The 19,000-nt window shown below is 44.6% G+C and overlaps 1 protein-coding gene across 1 annotated transcript in view; it reads left to right on the top strand.

The window, feature by feature from the left end:
* Positions 1 to 16,771: 16,771 nt before the first annotated feature.
* The window catches only part of KLHL14 (kelch like family member 14), a 64,485-nt gene continuing 62,256 nt past the window's right edge, over positions 16,772 to 19,000 (top strand). The window contains exon 1 of the mRNA XM_034065080.1: positions 16,772 to 17,727. Within this exon, the coding sequence (XP_033920971.1) occupies positions 16,787 to 17,727 (941 nt within the window). The 5' untranslated portion in view covers positions 16,772 to 16,786. The remainder of the gene's footprint in view (positions 17,728 to 19,000) is intronic.

Consider the following 19,000-nt stretch of genomic DNA (forward strand, 5'->3'; position numbering starts at 1 on the left):
TCAGATAGGAAGTAGCCTATGTTACTGATCAGGTGGAATTCCACATTGCCTGCTTGAGTGACCTGCGAACAATGTAAATCATTAAGTAAGTCTTTGCAATGGTGCAGAAAGGTGATGGGGGAAGGGAGCTCTGTATCTGGTGCTTGTTCAGTGCAATTTCACAGGAAGGCCCTGTTTGCCATAACCTTTTGAAGAAAGCCAAGTGGTAATCAACAAGTTCAGTTTGACTTGAAGGTAGGGATAGGAAATCATGGTAAATTCTTGTGTACTTCTGTGTTTAATCAGCATTTAGAACATTTTTTTCTCCCTACAGTTTCTCTTTTCCATCAGAGTTTTCAGCATTTTCTTGTATAAATCAGTCTTTTCCACCTGGAGAAAAGTCTTTGAGTGTCTGAAAGACTTGGAGCACCCATTTGAAAGTCTTCAGTGCTATCAAAATTGGCCCTTTAAGTACCAAGGGAAAATATTTATCTTTGTGCAATCTTCATCTTTGTGCAATCTTTATCTTTTTGCAAAGAAGGGGAACACATACAAATGAAGTTAGACTCCTCACAGATCCATGGCTCACAAAGCTTTCTGCTGCTTTTGCTCTAGTCAAAGGAAATGGTTTACAACTTCCTTAGACAGATCATGTCACCCATCAATGACGTTGCACAGGCAGGCGTATCTCAAAACCAGGCAGCATGAGAAAGAAATGAAGGCTACAGGTTCCAGACTTTAGAGACCAGTCTTACCTTCTCCAACCTTCAAGAATTACATACTAAAGCCTGTTTTGGTGTTAGGGGACAAGTGTGCATACACAGAACCATTTATTTTCCTTTTGTTGGTTGTGTCTTATCCAGGACATGGGCATGAGTTCACAGCATGAGTTCAATCCCTTTGCAATGTGAAGATATCCCATAGGAAACAGGTATCTAAAAAACATAGATTCTAAACTATATGGTGTCCACTGAGCTGACTTCATTGTGCTCATATTTTACTAAGTATGGTCAGCACACTTTACAAATAGGATTTTAGCCATTGCAAAGGAAAAATCTGCAGTAAAATGTAGTAAATAAACCCAGAGTTCTTGCTATATAGCTCTGCTACTCTATTGGCTCTCTTGATGAAAAATGCCCATTTTCCTTGTACTAGGTGTAATCTACCAGAAGAGCAAAAGAGCATCTCAGATCAGAGCTATCAGCACTCAGAAAGCTGATAACTACTCTCTGAGAAGAGACAGAGAGGGAGAAAGAAGTAAGGACTGCAGCTGAATTTCAGGTCAAAGAATATGATAGTTTGGACAAGCCAGTAGTAATGAAAAGGAAGAAAGTAGGTGGGCTCCTTATTGTCCTATTCAGCTGCTGATTTGAGTAAGGCACTACTGACCTTGAGAATTTGTCTGACATCTGAACCAGCACAGATAAGTTGAACAAAAACAAGCAGCTAAATATTGGCACCATGGGTCTGTTTTGCATTGCTCCCTGCATCATCTCCATGCTGTGCTTTGTCCATGATCCCAGATTACCCACACAGCCCTGCAGTATTCAGGCTGGGGAAGCCCTCATTTCACACTGCTCATACACTAGTTTCTCCTAGCTGTCTCTGACTTGTCTCAAACAGGCACAGAGACAGCAAGACATCCCGCTCTGTCCCTCCTCCCCCTGACTCTGCTGAAACATAAGTCCAAGTATTTCTTTTCAAGCAGTGCCCAAGTCTTTTCTTCCCCTCTTGGGGATTTGTAAAAGCTCATTTGAACTCCAGTGTCCCTGTACTCGTGCAGTAGCCAGTGAATGTTTTATGTTACAGAGACCTGCTACCTCTCAATCTAAACGTGGAATCCTTCCTGCAAAAATATCCATATCTCATGGAGCTGGAAAAGCATGGCCAATATAGAGCAAATAAATCTATCTGCATGTGGACTTTGACTGGTATCAAACTGGCTCATTTATTGCCACAACTCTTTGCTGGGAGACTTTTGTTCTGCTGTAGAGCTGCTAAATTCCCCCTGAGTACTATTAGTGTTGCTGCTTTTTATGTCTCTCTCCATGACACTACTCAATGCAAGTTATAATTAACTCAGAGGAAGTAGAAGGGAATGGACTCAGTTTGTTTAGAGGGAGATGGGTACAGAATGGGAAAAGATAATGCCAAATAGCCTCTGCAGCTTACTAGTATCTCCTGAACACTTGGACCTTGGTTATTTTTAAACCTCACCTTTCTACTGAAATGCAGCCCAAAGCCAGTTGTAAGCCACAAACTACAGCAATCAGGACTAATTTTCAGGCCTGAGGGAGGACTTGAATAACTTAACTTGTAAGGCCTTTGTACTGGCCTTTTCCACAAGACTGTACTTTAGCCTTGGAGAACTGCAGAAGCCATCCCTGGCTGAGATCCTAGTATCAAAGGTGAAAATGTTTCCATTTTCCAGCAACACTGGACAATCCAGAGAGCAACTTACTGTTTAACTATTAAAGATTTAAATGTCAAATGCAGGACCTATCCTGTAGATACCTCCAGTTGTACATGCACATATGAGCTGAAGGCACACCAAAACAGGCTGAGAGAGAGCAGCACAGCATTTCTCAAGGTGTGTGCACTTAAACAGGATCCTGGCGAGGTTTCTTGCATTTCTTAAAGTACTGCATTGGGCAAGGAAAAAAAAAAGTTAAAAACTAGCAAACCAGTGACCACATTGCACATGGTTTGGACATAGAAATTATTCCTCTAGCATCAAATAGTGAATGCTAATAGATCTTCATGATCAGCTCACAGAATCTTTGGAAATCAACAAGAAAAAATGAAGTGTCCTTACAGACTTTGACATCTCTCCTCCTGGTACATACAGCCATGGAATCATAGAACAGTTCAGGTTGGAAAGCACCAAGGATCTTAAGATCATCTAGTTCCAATCCCCATGCCATGGGCAGGGACGCCTCACACTAGACCATGTCACTCAAGGCTTTGTGAGTAACTTTATACAGCTGAGTAAACTAACTGAGTTCAGCAGGAACACTCTCATGTGCACATTACTCACCCTTGTCTCAGTAATGTACATTCACAGTCTAAATAGTTCATACATTTGAACTATTCAAAAAGTGAGTTTCTGAACCAAGAAGCCAGTTGAATAACTACCATGCTATTTTGATCTGCATTCTCATTTGAAAACTCATCATTATTTACACGATAAGCATAAACAGTACATTTGGAGTTGTTATAGTCCATCATGTAAATCCATATTTAAGCATTATGAAAAAGAGGATTTGTGACTCAGTAGATCATATTAGCTGTAGAGCAGATACTCCTGTTGATCAAATCTATTTTCTTACTGCCCAAAGTGCATCAAGCCCATGTGATAAAAAATCTTTATGACATATTTACTGCTGTGTGAAATGATGTGGTCGTTTTTAATTTCTTTGTGTTTTTCCCGTAATATTCTAAGCAGCGTGGCATCCTCTGAGGAGAGCAGCAGTCTTACTCTAGGTGGCCCAGCTTTGATCTCAGCTAGGTGACCATGAGTGATGAGCTCCCACAGGATCAACAAAGGTTCCCACAAGTATTTCCCCCCTCATTCAGTGATGCTTGTGATGTTCTGTGTGCATGTCCTCACAAAAAAAAACCCACATGCCAACTCCATATATTCGTTTCCCATCCACAAAACATTAGTTCCATACTCTCATATCCCCTGTTTTGAGCTGCTATCCCATTGATTTATTACACTTACACATCCCAACCACCATTTACCATTAGTATCATTTAGAGCTGCTCTCCTTGACCAGCAGCTGTTTTGCAAAACTAATTCAGTAGAAATGAGCTTAGTGGTCTCTTGTCAGCACAACACAAGCTTGATGGGCACTTAGTACTCCTGCCAATGCTAGCCCTGCAATGGTGGCTCAGACAACCAGAGTCTGCCCTGCCACAGGAATAGGTAGTCAAGAGATGACTCATTTTTCCTTCTATTCCTCAAGTTGACAGTCCCTTGCAGACAGATGAAGATATCTCCAAAATGCTGGAAAGAGCTCTACAGCTAGTGCTGAAGGGAGAGACAATAGCTCTTCAGTCTTGCACATGGCAGTACAGACTTTTCTTGCTTCATGCTGGGCCACAAAGACCAATTTCATTCTTCTTGCTGCTGCTGTCAATGCTGTGTCACATACATGTGCTTAAAGACATGGACTTAAACATATATGTGCTTAAAGACATGGACTTAAACATAAACTGGAGAGATCAGCTTTAGCATTTGGCTATCAGCTGGAAATATTCCTTCTTTTTCCACCCAAGCTGCAATCAAAAGATATCTGCAGTTGTTGTGACTCTATTTATATGACAGAAGTTTTTAAAGACTGTAAATGAGCTAATGTTTTTAGGATACTTTTAACTGCTGCCATTTTGTGTGCCTTCTCCATGTATGCTTAGAGGCAAGATAGACAGATCTCTGTCCTTTCAGCCTCCTGCAGCAAAAGTACTCTCTATTCTTCTCACTCCCTCCAATCAGGTCATGTTTTTAAGGCTTTTTTTTTACCATATAATGGGAAGCAAACTTCAGTCCAGATCACCAAAGATTTCTAGAAGCTGATATACTGAAGAAAGCTGATGCTTTGTTATTAAAACTGAGACTATCTTAACAAAGCCTCAGCGGTTGCTGCTGTTAGCCAAATCTTGTAGAAGAACCCCCACAAATCCTGTTTCCATCTTCGATGAGAACAGCAAATATTGGGTGCCACTCGTGCTGCTGTGCTTTTTGACCTTCTTGGGGGAAATCAGTCTCAGCCTGAAATTTGGAGGTGAGTCAGAGAGAACTGAAGGAACAAGGAAAAGGTAAGACATATGAAATGGCAAAATAAGGGCAGCATTCTGCCTAGCAGATGTTCAGCGCTCCTACAGCCTTGTTATCTTTGTTTAAATGGTTGAATCAATGCTCTTAGTTTAATAAACAAAACAGATGCAAAATTTGCAGCTAAGTTTTAGGAGCGAATGTCAAGGCACAATGAACAATCTGCATGTCCCCTGGGACTGTGTTTTTTGGTCCAGGATGGGAAACCTGTTGTTAGAATTGTTCCCAGATTATATCCCACTGGCCCTGATTACCTTGATGTTGGGGAAATGTCTCGAGGGACATAAATTGCCTAGAATCATTTGCAACAGCTGCCAGCAACTGCGATTCTATGTTATTACAAAAGCAATCTACCTTCCTGGGAATTTGATTTGCAAAAGCAGAAGAATTAATACAAATAGAAATAAAGGTTTTAAAACAAGATCAGTTTCCTTAAACCAGGTGCCCTTTTTGGCACAAGTATCCCTTATGCTCTCAAATGGGAGTAATTACAGCAGTGACTGTCATGAGATGGTACCTGCTTATGGAAAATAAATCTTCCCCTTGAATTTGGGCAGGCTCGAGTCAATATTTCTTGCAGAAGAAATCTCTCCTTTAAGCTCAGTATATTTTCTGGAACAATGGATATTGAATTGTGTCTGTTAATATAATCACTTGACATCTACCGTTTTGTATATTTCGTGTTCCAGTGAAACCTTCTCTGTATTGCTAATGAAATAATTTTTTTATGTTCTCAATAATCATTACTCTCTTTAATGAAAAGTTAGGGCAGGTCTTTCAGTCCTTACATGTGGGAATAATTTCTACCCTCACATTACTTTCTCGAGTAACTTAAGCTGACTTGAGTGAATTGAAGTTTTGTAGGGATGGCTTGTTCATAACTTAAGCGCTAATTGACATCAATTTCAGAACATGACATTCTGGAATAAACCCTACTTTAAGACATAAATGCAATTATGGTTTTTATAACAATTAATATAATTATGTTTTGGGTAATAACTAGTAAGTCATTACAGTGGAATGTAAGGTAATGTCTCCCGCCAGCTGCCTTCAGATGTTCTCTGTCAGACAGACAGTGAGAAAGATCTGTCCTGAGTTACATAAAGCATCTCCCTCAAACATGGTGAAATAAAAGAACAACAGACACAATACTTCTGTCTTTTAGTTTTGAGGCATGACTAATTTTAGTGCCTGGAAATTTTGAAGTTCTAGTATCATGAACAAAAACAAATTGCTTTACGTCAATGCTTTTGCATCAGAAAAAGAGTTAGGTCCAGACAGTGTGGTCAGTCTAATAACAGATTATGTAGACAAAGTGAGCTGCTGGTACTTTATTTATTTCCTATTCCTCTTTAACACTCAGGTAACTGTCAGAAAGGGACCCAGCTATTACACATGACAAGGGGTAAATGCCTTCATGTTGTCCTCCAAAGGTTAAGGTTTACCAACCTCAGTTGGAAGCCACAATCTCCAATAACCATTAATCCACTAAACTCCAGTGCGAGTGAACATATTTATGGCTGCAGTCACTAAAGGGTGAAATAAAGATTAGTTTTTAGTTAGGAACGCAAAGCTTTTTAGATCAATACAGACCCACTGCTGAAATCAATCTAAAGTTTGGAATTTTTAAGTAAAGATTTACTGGGCTTCCTTGTACAGTTAATTTTCCAAAGGGGGAATAGTCTCAGCAATGTTACATAGTAATCAAATTGAGTAAACACTAGTCAGTTCGTAAACTGACCTCAGTTATGCGCATAGCAAATGAGTGTATAGCAATAAAAATACCCATAATGTGGATAGTAAATTTGCCAATAAACAGGTAAAGCCAAAATGCACATATAGGCTAACATGATAAAATATTAGTAGCTACATTTGCCTATTTGAAAACATACATAATCAATAGACATTAATAATGAAGTTGCTCGTGCGTTTCTTTATTACTGTGCATATTAAGTGTTTCAATTATTTCTACTTAGTTTGATAGATAAATGTATATGCACATTTTATGCCTTTGAAAGAATATAGGATTACTCTTCAAAACAAAAGCTACTGTTTAGATGAAAGAACAAGTGGACTGGAAATACACAACTTGTTATACCCCTCTGCTGTTCATGTTTGATGCATGTATACAATTTATTATGCAATTTCTGGAGATTTGACAAAGTAATTGTCTGGCAAACCATAGCTTTAATGATGGCTTTTCTGCTTCATACAAAAGGTCTGAAGGTAGTGTAGGAAAATGACTTAATAGATCAGTGTCTATAAATGCTGTTAATGCGTATTACATATATATATTTTCAATGGTAGCCCAAGTTATTTTCTGAGTTACCGCACAATATGTTGTGAGACTCCATGTGGTAAATTTGTTTCTCGTCATCAGAGCTACTGTGTGAAACCCTGTATGTTGAGCTATAACTTCCAAAATAAGTTGGGTCACTGCCTTGGCTTTAGTCTTGGTGTCTGTCACTGGGAGTTCCTGACCGTGGAAGAAGCCTGGATGTTATAATAGTGCCATGGTATCTTAAAAAAGCCAGAATTTCCATTGTTAATCCTGTTTTAAAGGGCTTGTCGCCTGGCAGTTAAAATTCAGTCAGGTCTGAAACCAAAGTCAAGGTGTAATATATAAATTTCCTTTTAATCATATTCATTTTAAATCTTTGTGGCTATTCTTAGGGTAAGGAGCACAAAAATCTTGAAGTTTTATTATTTTGAACACTTTTGCAGTCTTTCATAACTAAAATATGTTTAATTTTAAAAATTTCTCAGCAGAGGGATGTTCTTCATTTTGTCTGTTTTATCATCGGTAAAAGACTATTGGCCAGATTCATAGCTTGTGTGAGCGAGCACTACGTCCACTAGGACTGTCCCTTTACATCAGCAAAGAGGCTTTGTCTGCTGTCGAGCTTCATTTGAACAGAATGGGAACCTTTATATTTTTCCAGTGTCATTTCTCACCCCTAGGATATTTGGGATGTTTACATCTTGGCATAAATGAATATGCAGGATTGAGCAGACAGGAAGATGTTATCCTGTGAGCAATAGGTACCTGAAAGTCATCCAGGTGGCTTGAGCCAAAGTTAAAAAAGAGTTGAGATTCTGGTGACTGGGCTCTGTCATAAAGTATCACCTTATTCTATCTCACCTCAGTTTTTTTAGAATTAATGATATCTACCCTCATACCTACCTTTTTGCTTCCCATATATGGCTCATGAATGAGTTTGTTCATAACAAGGAAAACTAAAGTCTCTTAATCCTCTGGTAGAACTAGGGCTACTATTGATAAAGAGCTACTATTGATTTCCTCACATTCCCTATTTGGCACCATGAAAATACTCAAAAAAGGTGAGGGGGAGCAATTTCTAGCTGTGAATGGTTTACACCAATGCAAACCACAGATAATCTGATTGTATTCCAAGGTGATGACACTCAGAGTCAAATAAAAAGATGTTATTATTATGTGAACTAGATGCTAACTTGAAACAGCTGGCTGATGATACATAGAACCCTGCCAGCCATTCAATAATGACTTCTTTTTGGTTTCTACTGCCTGGGCCAAATTCAAACCAGCAAGCTGAACACAAGTGTTCACTTTGCTGAAAAGCATGGAAACACTTCAGCAAAGGAAAGGGATTTTCCTGCACACATTTTCTCTCCATTTAGAGTATCTGCTAGGAAAGTTAAATCTTCCCTGATGAAAAAATATATTTTACAATGCTTCACCAACCTCACATTGCCATTTTGCAGTTGGACTTAGTGGAGGGAAGACAGAGGTCCTTGTTTTTCCAGGTACCCAGTTGGGTTAAGTCAGAGCCACTGATGGATTTGACCAAAATCACCCTCACCCATTAGTGAGGGTCAACACTGGTCAGGGAAATAATGCTTGACCTTCACTGGCTACATAAAGTTAAAGATTACCTGATTTTAATCTCATGAAGCCCTGTCTCCATGTTTTGTGTTTTGTTTTTTATGTTGGGTTTTATTTTTTTCTCTCAGCAAACAGCCTAACTTGAGTTAGCAGCTTCCAACTTTAACAGCACAGTTTGAAACATGCAGAAAAAGCAACATTTCACAATGGTGAATAGGTCTGATAGATGATCTCTGGAGAGAGATCACCTTTCTTCCCTCTGCAGCAGAAAGAGACTGTACTATTTAAGCACAGCCCTACTCTTTAAACAGCCAGATCCGAAGGTGCTCTGTGCTATCTTAGGAAGATGGAATAAAGCAAGGGGAGACCATAAACCTTAACTCACATTTCTTTTGCTTTTTTATACTTACTTTTAACTTATGCCCCCCAAAATGATGTTAATAAGTAAGTACCTTGATAGTTAAAGTTAACACCACATTTTATTTTAAACCCTTATTCCCTCATGAGGGAATCAATGTCCAATGAGTCCTCTCTGCTACATACACAGAGAGAAGACAATCTTGGGGCAGCTGAAATAGAGCACTACTGGAAAAATTTCTGTCCCCAGAGCACTTAGATGTGATGGAGAACAAAAGTCTTTGTCAGCAGACTTTGCTTGAAAGGGAATTAAAAAATTTTCTGCAACTCCTCTCCTTTAAGAACTGCTAGTGCTCCCTTGGGATTTGTGAGAGCCACATTAAACCTATGGATTATGTATTACTTCAGTACAAAAAATGTACTCTAAAACTAACCATTGCAATCCAGGTAGTTCCTGTTGCTCTGACGCTTGCCCTTTCCCCTATGTGTCTCAAAGTGCCACCTCAGGAAACCAAGCAACTGGGATGGAGCACTTTCCCACTTGAAGATGGCTCCTTACAAAGCTGGACTGTGACTTTAGAACAATTGCAGTGTCACGTGCCACCAACATATCCTCCTCCTAGTTTCGCAATGGGTCCTACATGCACCAGGCTGGGAAAATTCAGCCAAACTGAATGATGAACGCAGACACACATCCCATGTGAGGAAAGCATTCCCCTTCAAGAAAGCACTTAAGAATATTATTTAAGAAATGCTTAAATGCTTTCCTGAACAGAAATGGACTTAAGCACAAGAGAGCATCCTTTAATTGAGAGTACAGAGCAGACACAATCACTAAAGCTTGCACTATGTACCTGAAAATCAAGTCCCAGAGCGTAAGCTTTTCCGAGTGATGGTTAGAGGGTTCCTAGTTGTAGCATGGTTCTGTACAGAAGGATTTGCTTAATCCACCTTGCTTTTAGATTGCAATTTCCCCAAGCTTAGCAGCTTCTTTTAACAATTCTGAGTTATGCCCCCCCCAGTCTTATTAATAACTCTTTCAGAGGCAATACCTTATATTTTGATTTTCCAGAATCTACTGGTTTCCTGCAAACTTTATTCATATCATCTTTATCACACAGCATTGCATTGAATGACTTTTTAATTTTTTTCATGTCATTTACACTATTGCCTTTTTGGGGACTGCAAGAGGAGGAAGAAGTTTGCCTTTTGGTGCTCTTAGAATCACTCATTTAGGGTCCTGTTTAAAAGCTTTCAGTCCACCCCCACCAGAACTTTGGGTATGCAAGGCAAAAGTCTGAACACTTAATGGTACTATGACTCTCTAATACAGAAAAAAAAATCTGGTTTGTATACATTCAGACATAGAAACAATACCTCACAATATGTCTGTATGTATAAATAAAACCAGTCAGTATCCCTGGAGGAATCTGAAAGCACTAGGCAAGCAGGGATTAACCAGGTCACAACGCAGGTGATCAGGATGCCTGTAACATGTCTGGGGCCAGCTGTGCCAGCCTCCACAGCCACACGGTTGCAGCAGCCACTGGCATAGCAAGTGTAATAGTAAACATTCCAAAATACCCAGCTGGGGGTGGAGCTGGGCAGATGTGCTCAGCAGGGACAATGGACCACAGGCTGGGAAAGACTTGGCCTGCACTAATGAAAACTCTCTTTAGCATTTGTTAAACTGAAGCACAGAGATATTAAAGGATGCACCTGGGTCAAGGTTGTTATATCTAGATTACCAGACCAAGATAACTTCTTTTTTTTTGAGCTCTCTCCATCCCAGCTCCTTGCAATACCTCTTACCTCTGTGAGAAAAGGCCTTCTTAGGAAGCAAGGTACCTGTGAGCTTGGGTGGTTCCCAGGCCTTAACTCCAAAGTGTACAATTACTGTGTGCCAGTAGCGGGAATCCAGACATCCAGACATCCAGACTTGTGGGCCCTGGCTCTAACAACCACCACCTCAACCTCCTCACATGTTCCTCTCCTGCCCTAGACTGAGTAGTTCATTTGTACTTCAGGAACAGAGCTGCTGTGATGCCACATCTACCTTCAGAAGTGCGAGCATGCGTACTGCCATCATCATCAGAATGAAAACGAAGGAAGAATTATACAACAATGTTTGGCATTATTGGTAACAGCCAGTACTGCTGTTGCCCATCTATTTGTATAGTATTTGCACTACAGAAGGGACCTGTGTGCTCAGATCTGTCTAAACAACTAGTATGGTGTCTTACCCAACACAAATAATACACTTTACCTGCAGTAAGCTTTACTTCTCTGGAACCCCCCCACAAAAGAACTTTCTTTTCCTGCAGTGAGAGCTCCCATCCACATAAAAGTGGCCCTAGTGAGTGCTGTCATTTCTGTTCTACCATTTGAAATACAAGAGTGGAAGAAATGCAGACTGTTGAGAGAGTTCAACATGCCAGACCACACGCACAAAGGCAATTTCTGTGCCCCAGCCAGTGGAACCAGCTGAAGCTCTGTTTCTGACAATAGTTTCAATGACAAAGGTGCAGGTGTTCAGAATTGACACTTATTTTTGTTCCTAAAAATCAGGATACTGTGCATGTAACTTTATTTACGAGCTGTGCCAGGCTATCAGTGTATGTTGCAACAATAAAATCTGCAAAAAATCCCCAAAAAACATCAGTTGCACAGAGGTATGTTTCATGGTACAAGCACAGGTAATACAGGAGTTCTAAATCTCTCTTTTTTTATAATTACTCTTACTGAAAAGTAAACCTTGCTTATTTACCAGGTTATTTTCCCCTGGGATTTTAATGACAGTGCCTTATACTGTCTTGATGAAGGCTTCTTCTGCATGACAAAGAGTCCTTTAGCTGCAAGATATGATTCAGTTCCTTGTTCAGTATTGACCTCCCTACTACAAGCCTCTGTAACTTGTAGCAGGATAAGATTTCTCTAAGTTGAGGAATTTGAATGAATGGAAAGAGATGAGCTAAAGGAAGACAGCTAAAAGCACATATCTAAAACACTGGCTTTGAAAAGACGGAAGCATGGGACACTGCCTGCTGTCCTTTGGAAATCCTGCTTACGGATAGAGCCCTATAACTATGACAGGGAAGGGTAAGGGGTTAGCAGGTGTTCTGTGCATTGGGGTGATGATCTTCACTCCCAGTGGTTTCCCTCTTTGACAGACTAAGACTTACGAAATAGAGAAAGGAAGTACCTGCTTAACCAGGTGGCAAGTACATCTAGTTTTGCTCCAAATTAAAAACTGGATAATTCTACATGGTGCAGGTCTGAGAGTAACTGCAGAGGAAATAAAACATGGCATTTTCTACTGATAGTTGTTGCCTGCAAGAGATGAACTTTAATTTTCTACTCTCCAGATAAAATTAGTGAGTTAGTTAGAAACTTTGAAGTCTCCCTTTGAAAGTGTTCAAGCCCATTTAGAAAATACCATACCCAGGACTTCTGGAAACATTTGTCCAAAGTAATTCGTAAGTGACCACAAATTGCATACATAAGTAAGACTAAACTTTATTTCAACTTAAGTTAATGTAGCAAAGTTAAATGAAAATTACCCAGATCTTTTCACTAATGAGGAAAACAAACCAGTATGCTAGTTCCAGAAACTTGCTACACATTGGCACAGACATATTTTGGCAGCTTACAAGGGTATAAGAGTATGTGACACATCAGTCAGTGAAAACTGATACAAAACCTCATGAGGATTATTTACAACCATTACAGCAGTAAAGTTCAGCAGCACAAGCATGATATAAAAACTATTCTTTCCATCTACTGTGGCTGAGAGACAATTCGCATCACTGAAGATACCAACTACTGTTGAAATGGGGGCATATTATAATACATGTTTTTCTTCACCTGAACAGGGTCAAAATCTGAGCAGCCAATGGAGTACAACTGGGAAGTAGGGGCGGCACAGCAGGGTCAAAACAAAGAACATGGTTTTAGAGGCAGCATATGATGGTGTCATTCTTTTGGGAAGAATGCCACGCCCTAAACCACCAGCTGCCTAATTTCCCTTGAAAATGTCTTGCAGAAATAACTGATGTCCAAGAGAGGAGGAAGGGAGCTATCTGGTGAGGAAAACCAGAAAGGTATGGGGTATGGCAGAACACCTTTTGTAAGGTCACCAGAAAGAAAAGAAAAGCATGCCTTTCAGTTTCAGTCTTCTGCATTCCTGATCGATTCCAGCTCTGTAAAGGCATTGCCATCCTTGGCCAAGTCAAAGACCATGAGACCTGGCATTCAAAGTTCCACTCCTGGTGTGTAGTTTAATTAGCAAGGGCCTGAGTATTATCTGGGAAAGGGGATGGGGCTTGAGGCTTTTACACCAGGTAAAACTTTCTGTAAGTGCTCACCAGTCTCCTTTCATGTGCCTTTCATTCAAGGGCATACGTTCCACCTTTTTTTTCTGTGGTTTTTGTTGTTGTTGTTTGTTTTTTGGTTTTCTTTTTGACACTTGGAGGTTTGACAACAGACGAACAGAGCTATAAATGTGAGGGTGCAATACATCATGAGATAAAGTGTGAAGAATTTGTCCTCTACCAAAATGCCCCTTGGCAGAAAGAAAAAGCCCCAAATGCCTACAATGAGAATTTCCTCTGTTTTTTACAACTATAAAGGATCAAAAACCAAAACAAAGCCCCAACCTATGGGCTGTGCTGTGCACGTTTCTAGGGTATCAGCTGTGGCAGAAAGTTGAAAGGTTACATTTGTGAAATAGCAGCTGCTTTCCTGCCATTTGATTCAGGCTTCTGCATTGCAAAGTCTTGAAACTGAAAGACAAATCTGACAATATGCTAATCTTCCAATAAAAAAAAGTGACTTCTGAACCCTTATCTGTTGAAGAGCTGACAGTGAAGTTCAGAGACGGTTGTCTAACCAGACAAAACGATAGAGAAAATATGCCTTCAAACAAGATCATAAATCTTCAACAGTGCAGGGGAACAAATGTAAAGGGAACGTTTTACCACTAACACCATTTAGTAGCCTCACTTTCTTTCTCTCCCTTCCACCCCTCCATCTTCATCATACTTGCAAGGAAGGGGGATGTATCCTGTCAAAGCAATAATATAAATACAAGGGGTGGGGGGGAGCGGGTGTGTGTGAAGATACTGGGTGCTGAAATCAGACATTATTTCCACCACATCTGGGGTGTGGGGGGAGAGCAGAGACACAAACCAAATACTGTGCAACCTGAATACAACAGACTTACCCCCTCCCCCCCCCCCCCAGCACACACACACTTGCAGACAAAAAGTTTGCATATTGCACAAGGCGCTTGAAGATCATAAATCTATGCATGAGAAAGATGTAGTGGAAATTTTTGGGGGGATTAGAGTTTATTTTTGTCATCTCTGTGAGACAGCTACTCATTCATCCAGATCACAGCTAAGAAAAAAGCTGGTCACAGAAATTAGCAGTTTCAGCTCAGCAGCAAAGTCGCCAGCCTGTGAAGGCAGAGAGAAATTGACTAATTAGCAATGCGCACTAAAACTTGACGGTTCTTTATAGAGAGAGAGAAGAGAGAGGGAGAGCAAGAGGGAGGGAGGCGGGGGGGTGGGGGGGGCTCGCTTTTTCCCCTTCTTTCTTCCAAAGATGTTTGAAATCGCAGTCATTTACGCTCGACAATTTTTACAATAGCCTTGAGCCATAATTTTGCGAGTCTCTCCAGCATCCATCCCCCTGTATGGTCTCTCTCCACTGGCCATGCACGACCGTTTCTCTCCCCAACCGTGGATTTCCTATTACTCTCGTTACGACTCACTGAGCCCCAGGCCCAAGGATAATGATGTGTTGTTTCTTGGTAGCATAATTTGTCACACGTACATTTTTTCTTCTTCTTCTCTTGCAGAAAGCTCTGCGCTCTCTCTCTCCCTCTTTCTCTCTCTTCCCTTCTCTCTCTCTCGTACATTTTCTTGCTGTTGCTAATTCATGGTGATCAAATGATGTACGACAAAATAAATTGTAAAGAGTGACTGCTCCGAGTTGGGAACCAGAAGGTTTTTGGTTTTGTTTTTTTTTTCTTTCTTTCTTTTCTCTCTCTCTTTTTTTTTTTTTTTTCGGAAGGAGCGAGGAAACCTTTAAAAAGGAAGGACAATTGATTTTTTTGGGGGGGAGCTTAAGTGAACCTTTACTTTGGCAGCTGGTTGTGGAGCAGGTAAGTTTCTGGCCTTGTGTCTAACCGTCTCTGTGCATTTTCTTGTGTCTCCTGATTTGTTTGTTGTTGGGGGAGAGGAAAGGGGTGCCTGTGTGTGCGGGTGTGTGCGCTGGAAGTGTGTGCGGGGGAAGGGGGGGCAGTTGTGTAACGAACGCGTTTGCAGAATAAACTCCGATTGCAAGAAATGGGCAAAACGAGGAAGAAAGAAGGGGAGGGAGAAAGAGGAGGAGTGTATGTGTATGTCTCTGTGTGTGTGCATGTATGTATGTGTGTGTGTGTGTGCGGCGGGGAGGGGGGGATTGACCGGGTCCACTTAAAGGGAGAGGCTCCGGGAGGTTTCTGTAGCCGGCGGCGGGGCGCGGAGCGGGGCTGAGCGGCGGCGGGGCAGGGGAAGCGGCTGGAGGGAGCCCCTCGCTGTGCCGATAAATGGGGCGAGGCGGGGGTGAAGGGAGGCAGAGGAAGCCCAGCGCTGCTAAGGAGAGACTGGGCACGCTGCAATGGCAGGAGCAGGTCTCGGCGGGATCCCGCTGAGGAGGAGGAGGAGGAGGAGGAAGAACAGCGGCGGCGGCGCTGCGCGGGATGAGGCCAGCGCGGGTCGGTGGCTGCGCAGACCCCGCAGGTGCGGCCACAGCTCGGGGCCGCCTCGCTGACCCCCTCTTCCCGGGACGGGCACGGGTCCGGGGGTCGCGGCGGGGCCCGGCCGCTCCAAGGGGCTGCCGACCAGAGCCCTGCTCCCCGCCCGCCTCCCCGTCCTTCCCCCAACTTGAACTTCACGTAGTTACCGGAGTTACAGCAGCGGCGCCGTCTGCTGCGAGGAGAGGCGAGCCGGGCAGGACAGTGGCCGGCAGCCCCTCGCCGGGCCTGGGGCTGCCGCTCCCCCTCCACCCCCCACTTGTCCCAGTGTACGAAGTATTGCAAAGCCCCGCGGTGGGAGTGGGGCTCAACTCCGGGACCGGGTAGCGAGAACGCAGCCCTCCGGCTCCGGCGAGGAAGCGGGTCCCGGCGGCGCTGAGTTGGCAAAGCGGGCGGAGGGGGCCGGGGGCTGGCTGCGGGGCTGCTTGCTGCCTTCCCGCAGAGTTTCAGTCACTTGGTAGTATCTCTTGGCATCGCTGAGTTTGGGGGCTTATTTTGTGTGTGTTTGATTGCTTGGGTGCTTGGTGGGGTCAAGGGTTTTTTTGGTGGCGGGGGAGAGGTGGCTCAGCTTTGAGAACATCCCCGGCTTCCTTGCTCCTCCCCTGGAGAGCAGCCCGGTTTGCACCGAGGAGGGAGGAGAAAGGGGTGGTATGTGTATGGGGGGAGGGGGGCAAAAAATAAATCTCCTTTAGCCCTCCCAAGTTGCGGCCCCTCCGGGCGAGCCCGTCCGTACCCGGGGCGGGGGGCGGCTCGGCGGGCGGAGAGGAGCCCGTCCCCGGCTGCATCCCCCCGCCACCCGTGCGCGCACGGCAGGATGCGCCCTCCGGGCCTCTAAAGCTCTTGTGTTGATTATTGTGTCGTCCCGTGTGTCCCCCCACCCCGCTCTCCTCCCCACCCCTCTGCCCAGGTTGGAGGAGGGTTTAAAAGGCAGGTGTGCCGGAGGCCGCTCGCCATGTCCAGATCCGGTGACAGGACCTCCACCTTCGACCCCAGCCACAGCGACAACCTGCTGCACGGCCTCAACCTGCTGTGGAGGAAGCAGCTCTTCTGCGACGTGACCCTGACGGCCCAGGGCCAGCAGTTCCACTGCCACAAGGCCGTGCTGGCCTCCTGCTCCCAGTACTTCCGATCCCTCTTCTCCAGCGGCGGTGGGAGCGGCGGGCACCCCCACGCCCTGGGGCTGGGGCCCGGCGCCCAGGACGGGCTCGGGGGACCGCCGAAGGAGCCGCCGCCGCCGCAGCAGCCGCAGGAGGAGCCTGGCACCCCATCCTCCTCCCCGGAGGACAAGCTGCTGGCCAGCCCGCGGGCCATCAACAACCTGGTGCTGCAGGGCTGCTCGTCCATCGGACTGCGGCTGGTGCTGGAGTACCTGTACACGGCCAACGTGACCCTCTCGCTGGACACTGTGGAGGAGGTGCTGTCGGTGAGCAAGATCCTGCACATCCCGCAGGTCACCAAGCTGTGTGTGCAGTTCCTCAACGACCAGATCTCGGTGCAGAACTACAAGCAGGTGTGCAAGATCGCCGCCCTGCACGGCCTGGAGGAGACCAAGAAGCTGGCCAACAAGTACTTGGTGGAGGACGTGCTGCTGCTCAACTTCGAGGAGATGCGCGCCCTGCTTGACTCGCTGCCCCCCCCCGTCGAGTCGGAGCTGGCGCTCTTTCAGATGTCCGTGCTCTGGCTGGAGCACGACCGGGAGACCCGCATGCAGTACGCCCCGGACCTCATGAAGCGCCTCCGCTTCGCCCTCATCCCGGCTCCTGAGCTGGTGGAGCGGGTCCAGTCGGTGGATTTCATGCGCACCGACCCCGTGTGCCAGAAGCTGCTGCTGGACGCCATGAACTACCATCTGATGCCCTTCAGGCAGCACTGCCGGCAGAGCCTGGCCAGCAGGTGAGGGGAGCGCCGGGGAAGACTGGGGGGGTGGCGGCTTCCCGTACGAACGCCCCTCGGCGGCTTCTGGCCGAGGGAGGGTGCGGGAGCCCCCGCGGGCCCGGGCCGGTGGCGGGCAGGGACCGCGCGGGGGCAGGGCCGGGCGGCCGCCGGTGGAGCGGGGGGCGGCGCGGAGGCTGTGACCGGGCCGGGCAGCGGTGAAGGGCGGCGGTGGGGCCGAGCCACCCGCCCCCGGTGCCGCCAAAGTTTTCGTCGCCTCGGCCCGGCGGGGCCCCTGCGGCCGGGGCGGGGGGGTCGGCTGCCCTCCGGAGCTGGGGGGAGAGCCGGCCAGGGCAGGGGCCGGCAGCGCGGCGCCGGGCAGCGAGGAGGGGAGGTAGGCCTCCTGGGAGGCGGCAGTGCCAGCCCCGCTCCACGGCCTCCCGGCGCGCCCTCAGCCATCGTGCCCGGGCAGCGGGGCTGGTGTGAACGTGAGGTGTGACCGTGCGTGAGGAACCTGTTGTGGTATTCGTTGTAGGCCACAGTTATCTGTTGTATTTCTCCCTACAATCTTACTCCTTAACAAGGAGTTGCATCCTCAGGGCGTTTTAAACTGTAATACCCGAGTCCTAGATCTAATTAATTCATCAGTAACTCCGTTATCTGTGCACATCCCGATGTTTGGTGTTTGGACAACATGTCCATATTGTGCATGGAAACTTGTGATTTCATAGCCCTTACGTCTAAGACATGTCAGTTATTTTCATTTAATAAGGTAATGAATCATGGTGTCAAAGATTGACAATATGAGGTTGGTGTTAGGAAGTGAAAGCACAGCATGTAGTTTAATGAGCAGTAAATATACCCGAAAGGAAGGGGGTATTTATTTTTCTCCTTTTAAAATATGTTTATACTTCATTCAGTGAATAGCAAGATAATACTATTTTCCAGTGGTATTATTATACAGTGGCATGGTAGCACAGAAGCCCACTTTGTATTATTCAGCTTTTTAACTAATAGGTGTATATTATTAATGACTTAACAGCAGCAAGAAGAACTAGAATGTTATTAAATATTTTAGATAATATGCTCTGTTAGCATTAATGCAGAGTATTCTTTATATCTCCATATAATTGATAATCTGATGCTTTAACTTTGGAAATGCTGTACCTTCTTTCATTATCACTGGCTAGCAGGCTCTGTTAGTGTTTTGTTGTGCTTATCACCTTGCTGTCTAACCAATTCTCACTCGAAACCTTAAAGTAAGAAATGAATACCAGCATTTTGCAGTGCAAAC

Source organism: Melopsittacus undulatus, chromosome 1 (assembly GCF_012275295.1).
Source record: "Melopsittacus undulatus isolate bMelUnd1 chromosome 1, bMelUnd1.mat.Z, whole genome shotgun sequence".
NCBI lineage: Eukaryota > Metazoa > Chordata > Aves > Psittaciformes > Psittaculidae > Melopsittacus > Melopsittacus undulatus.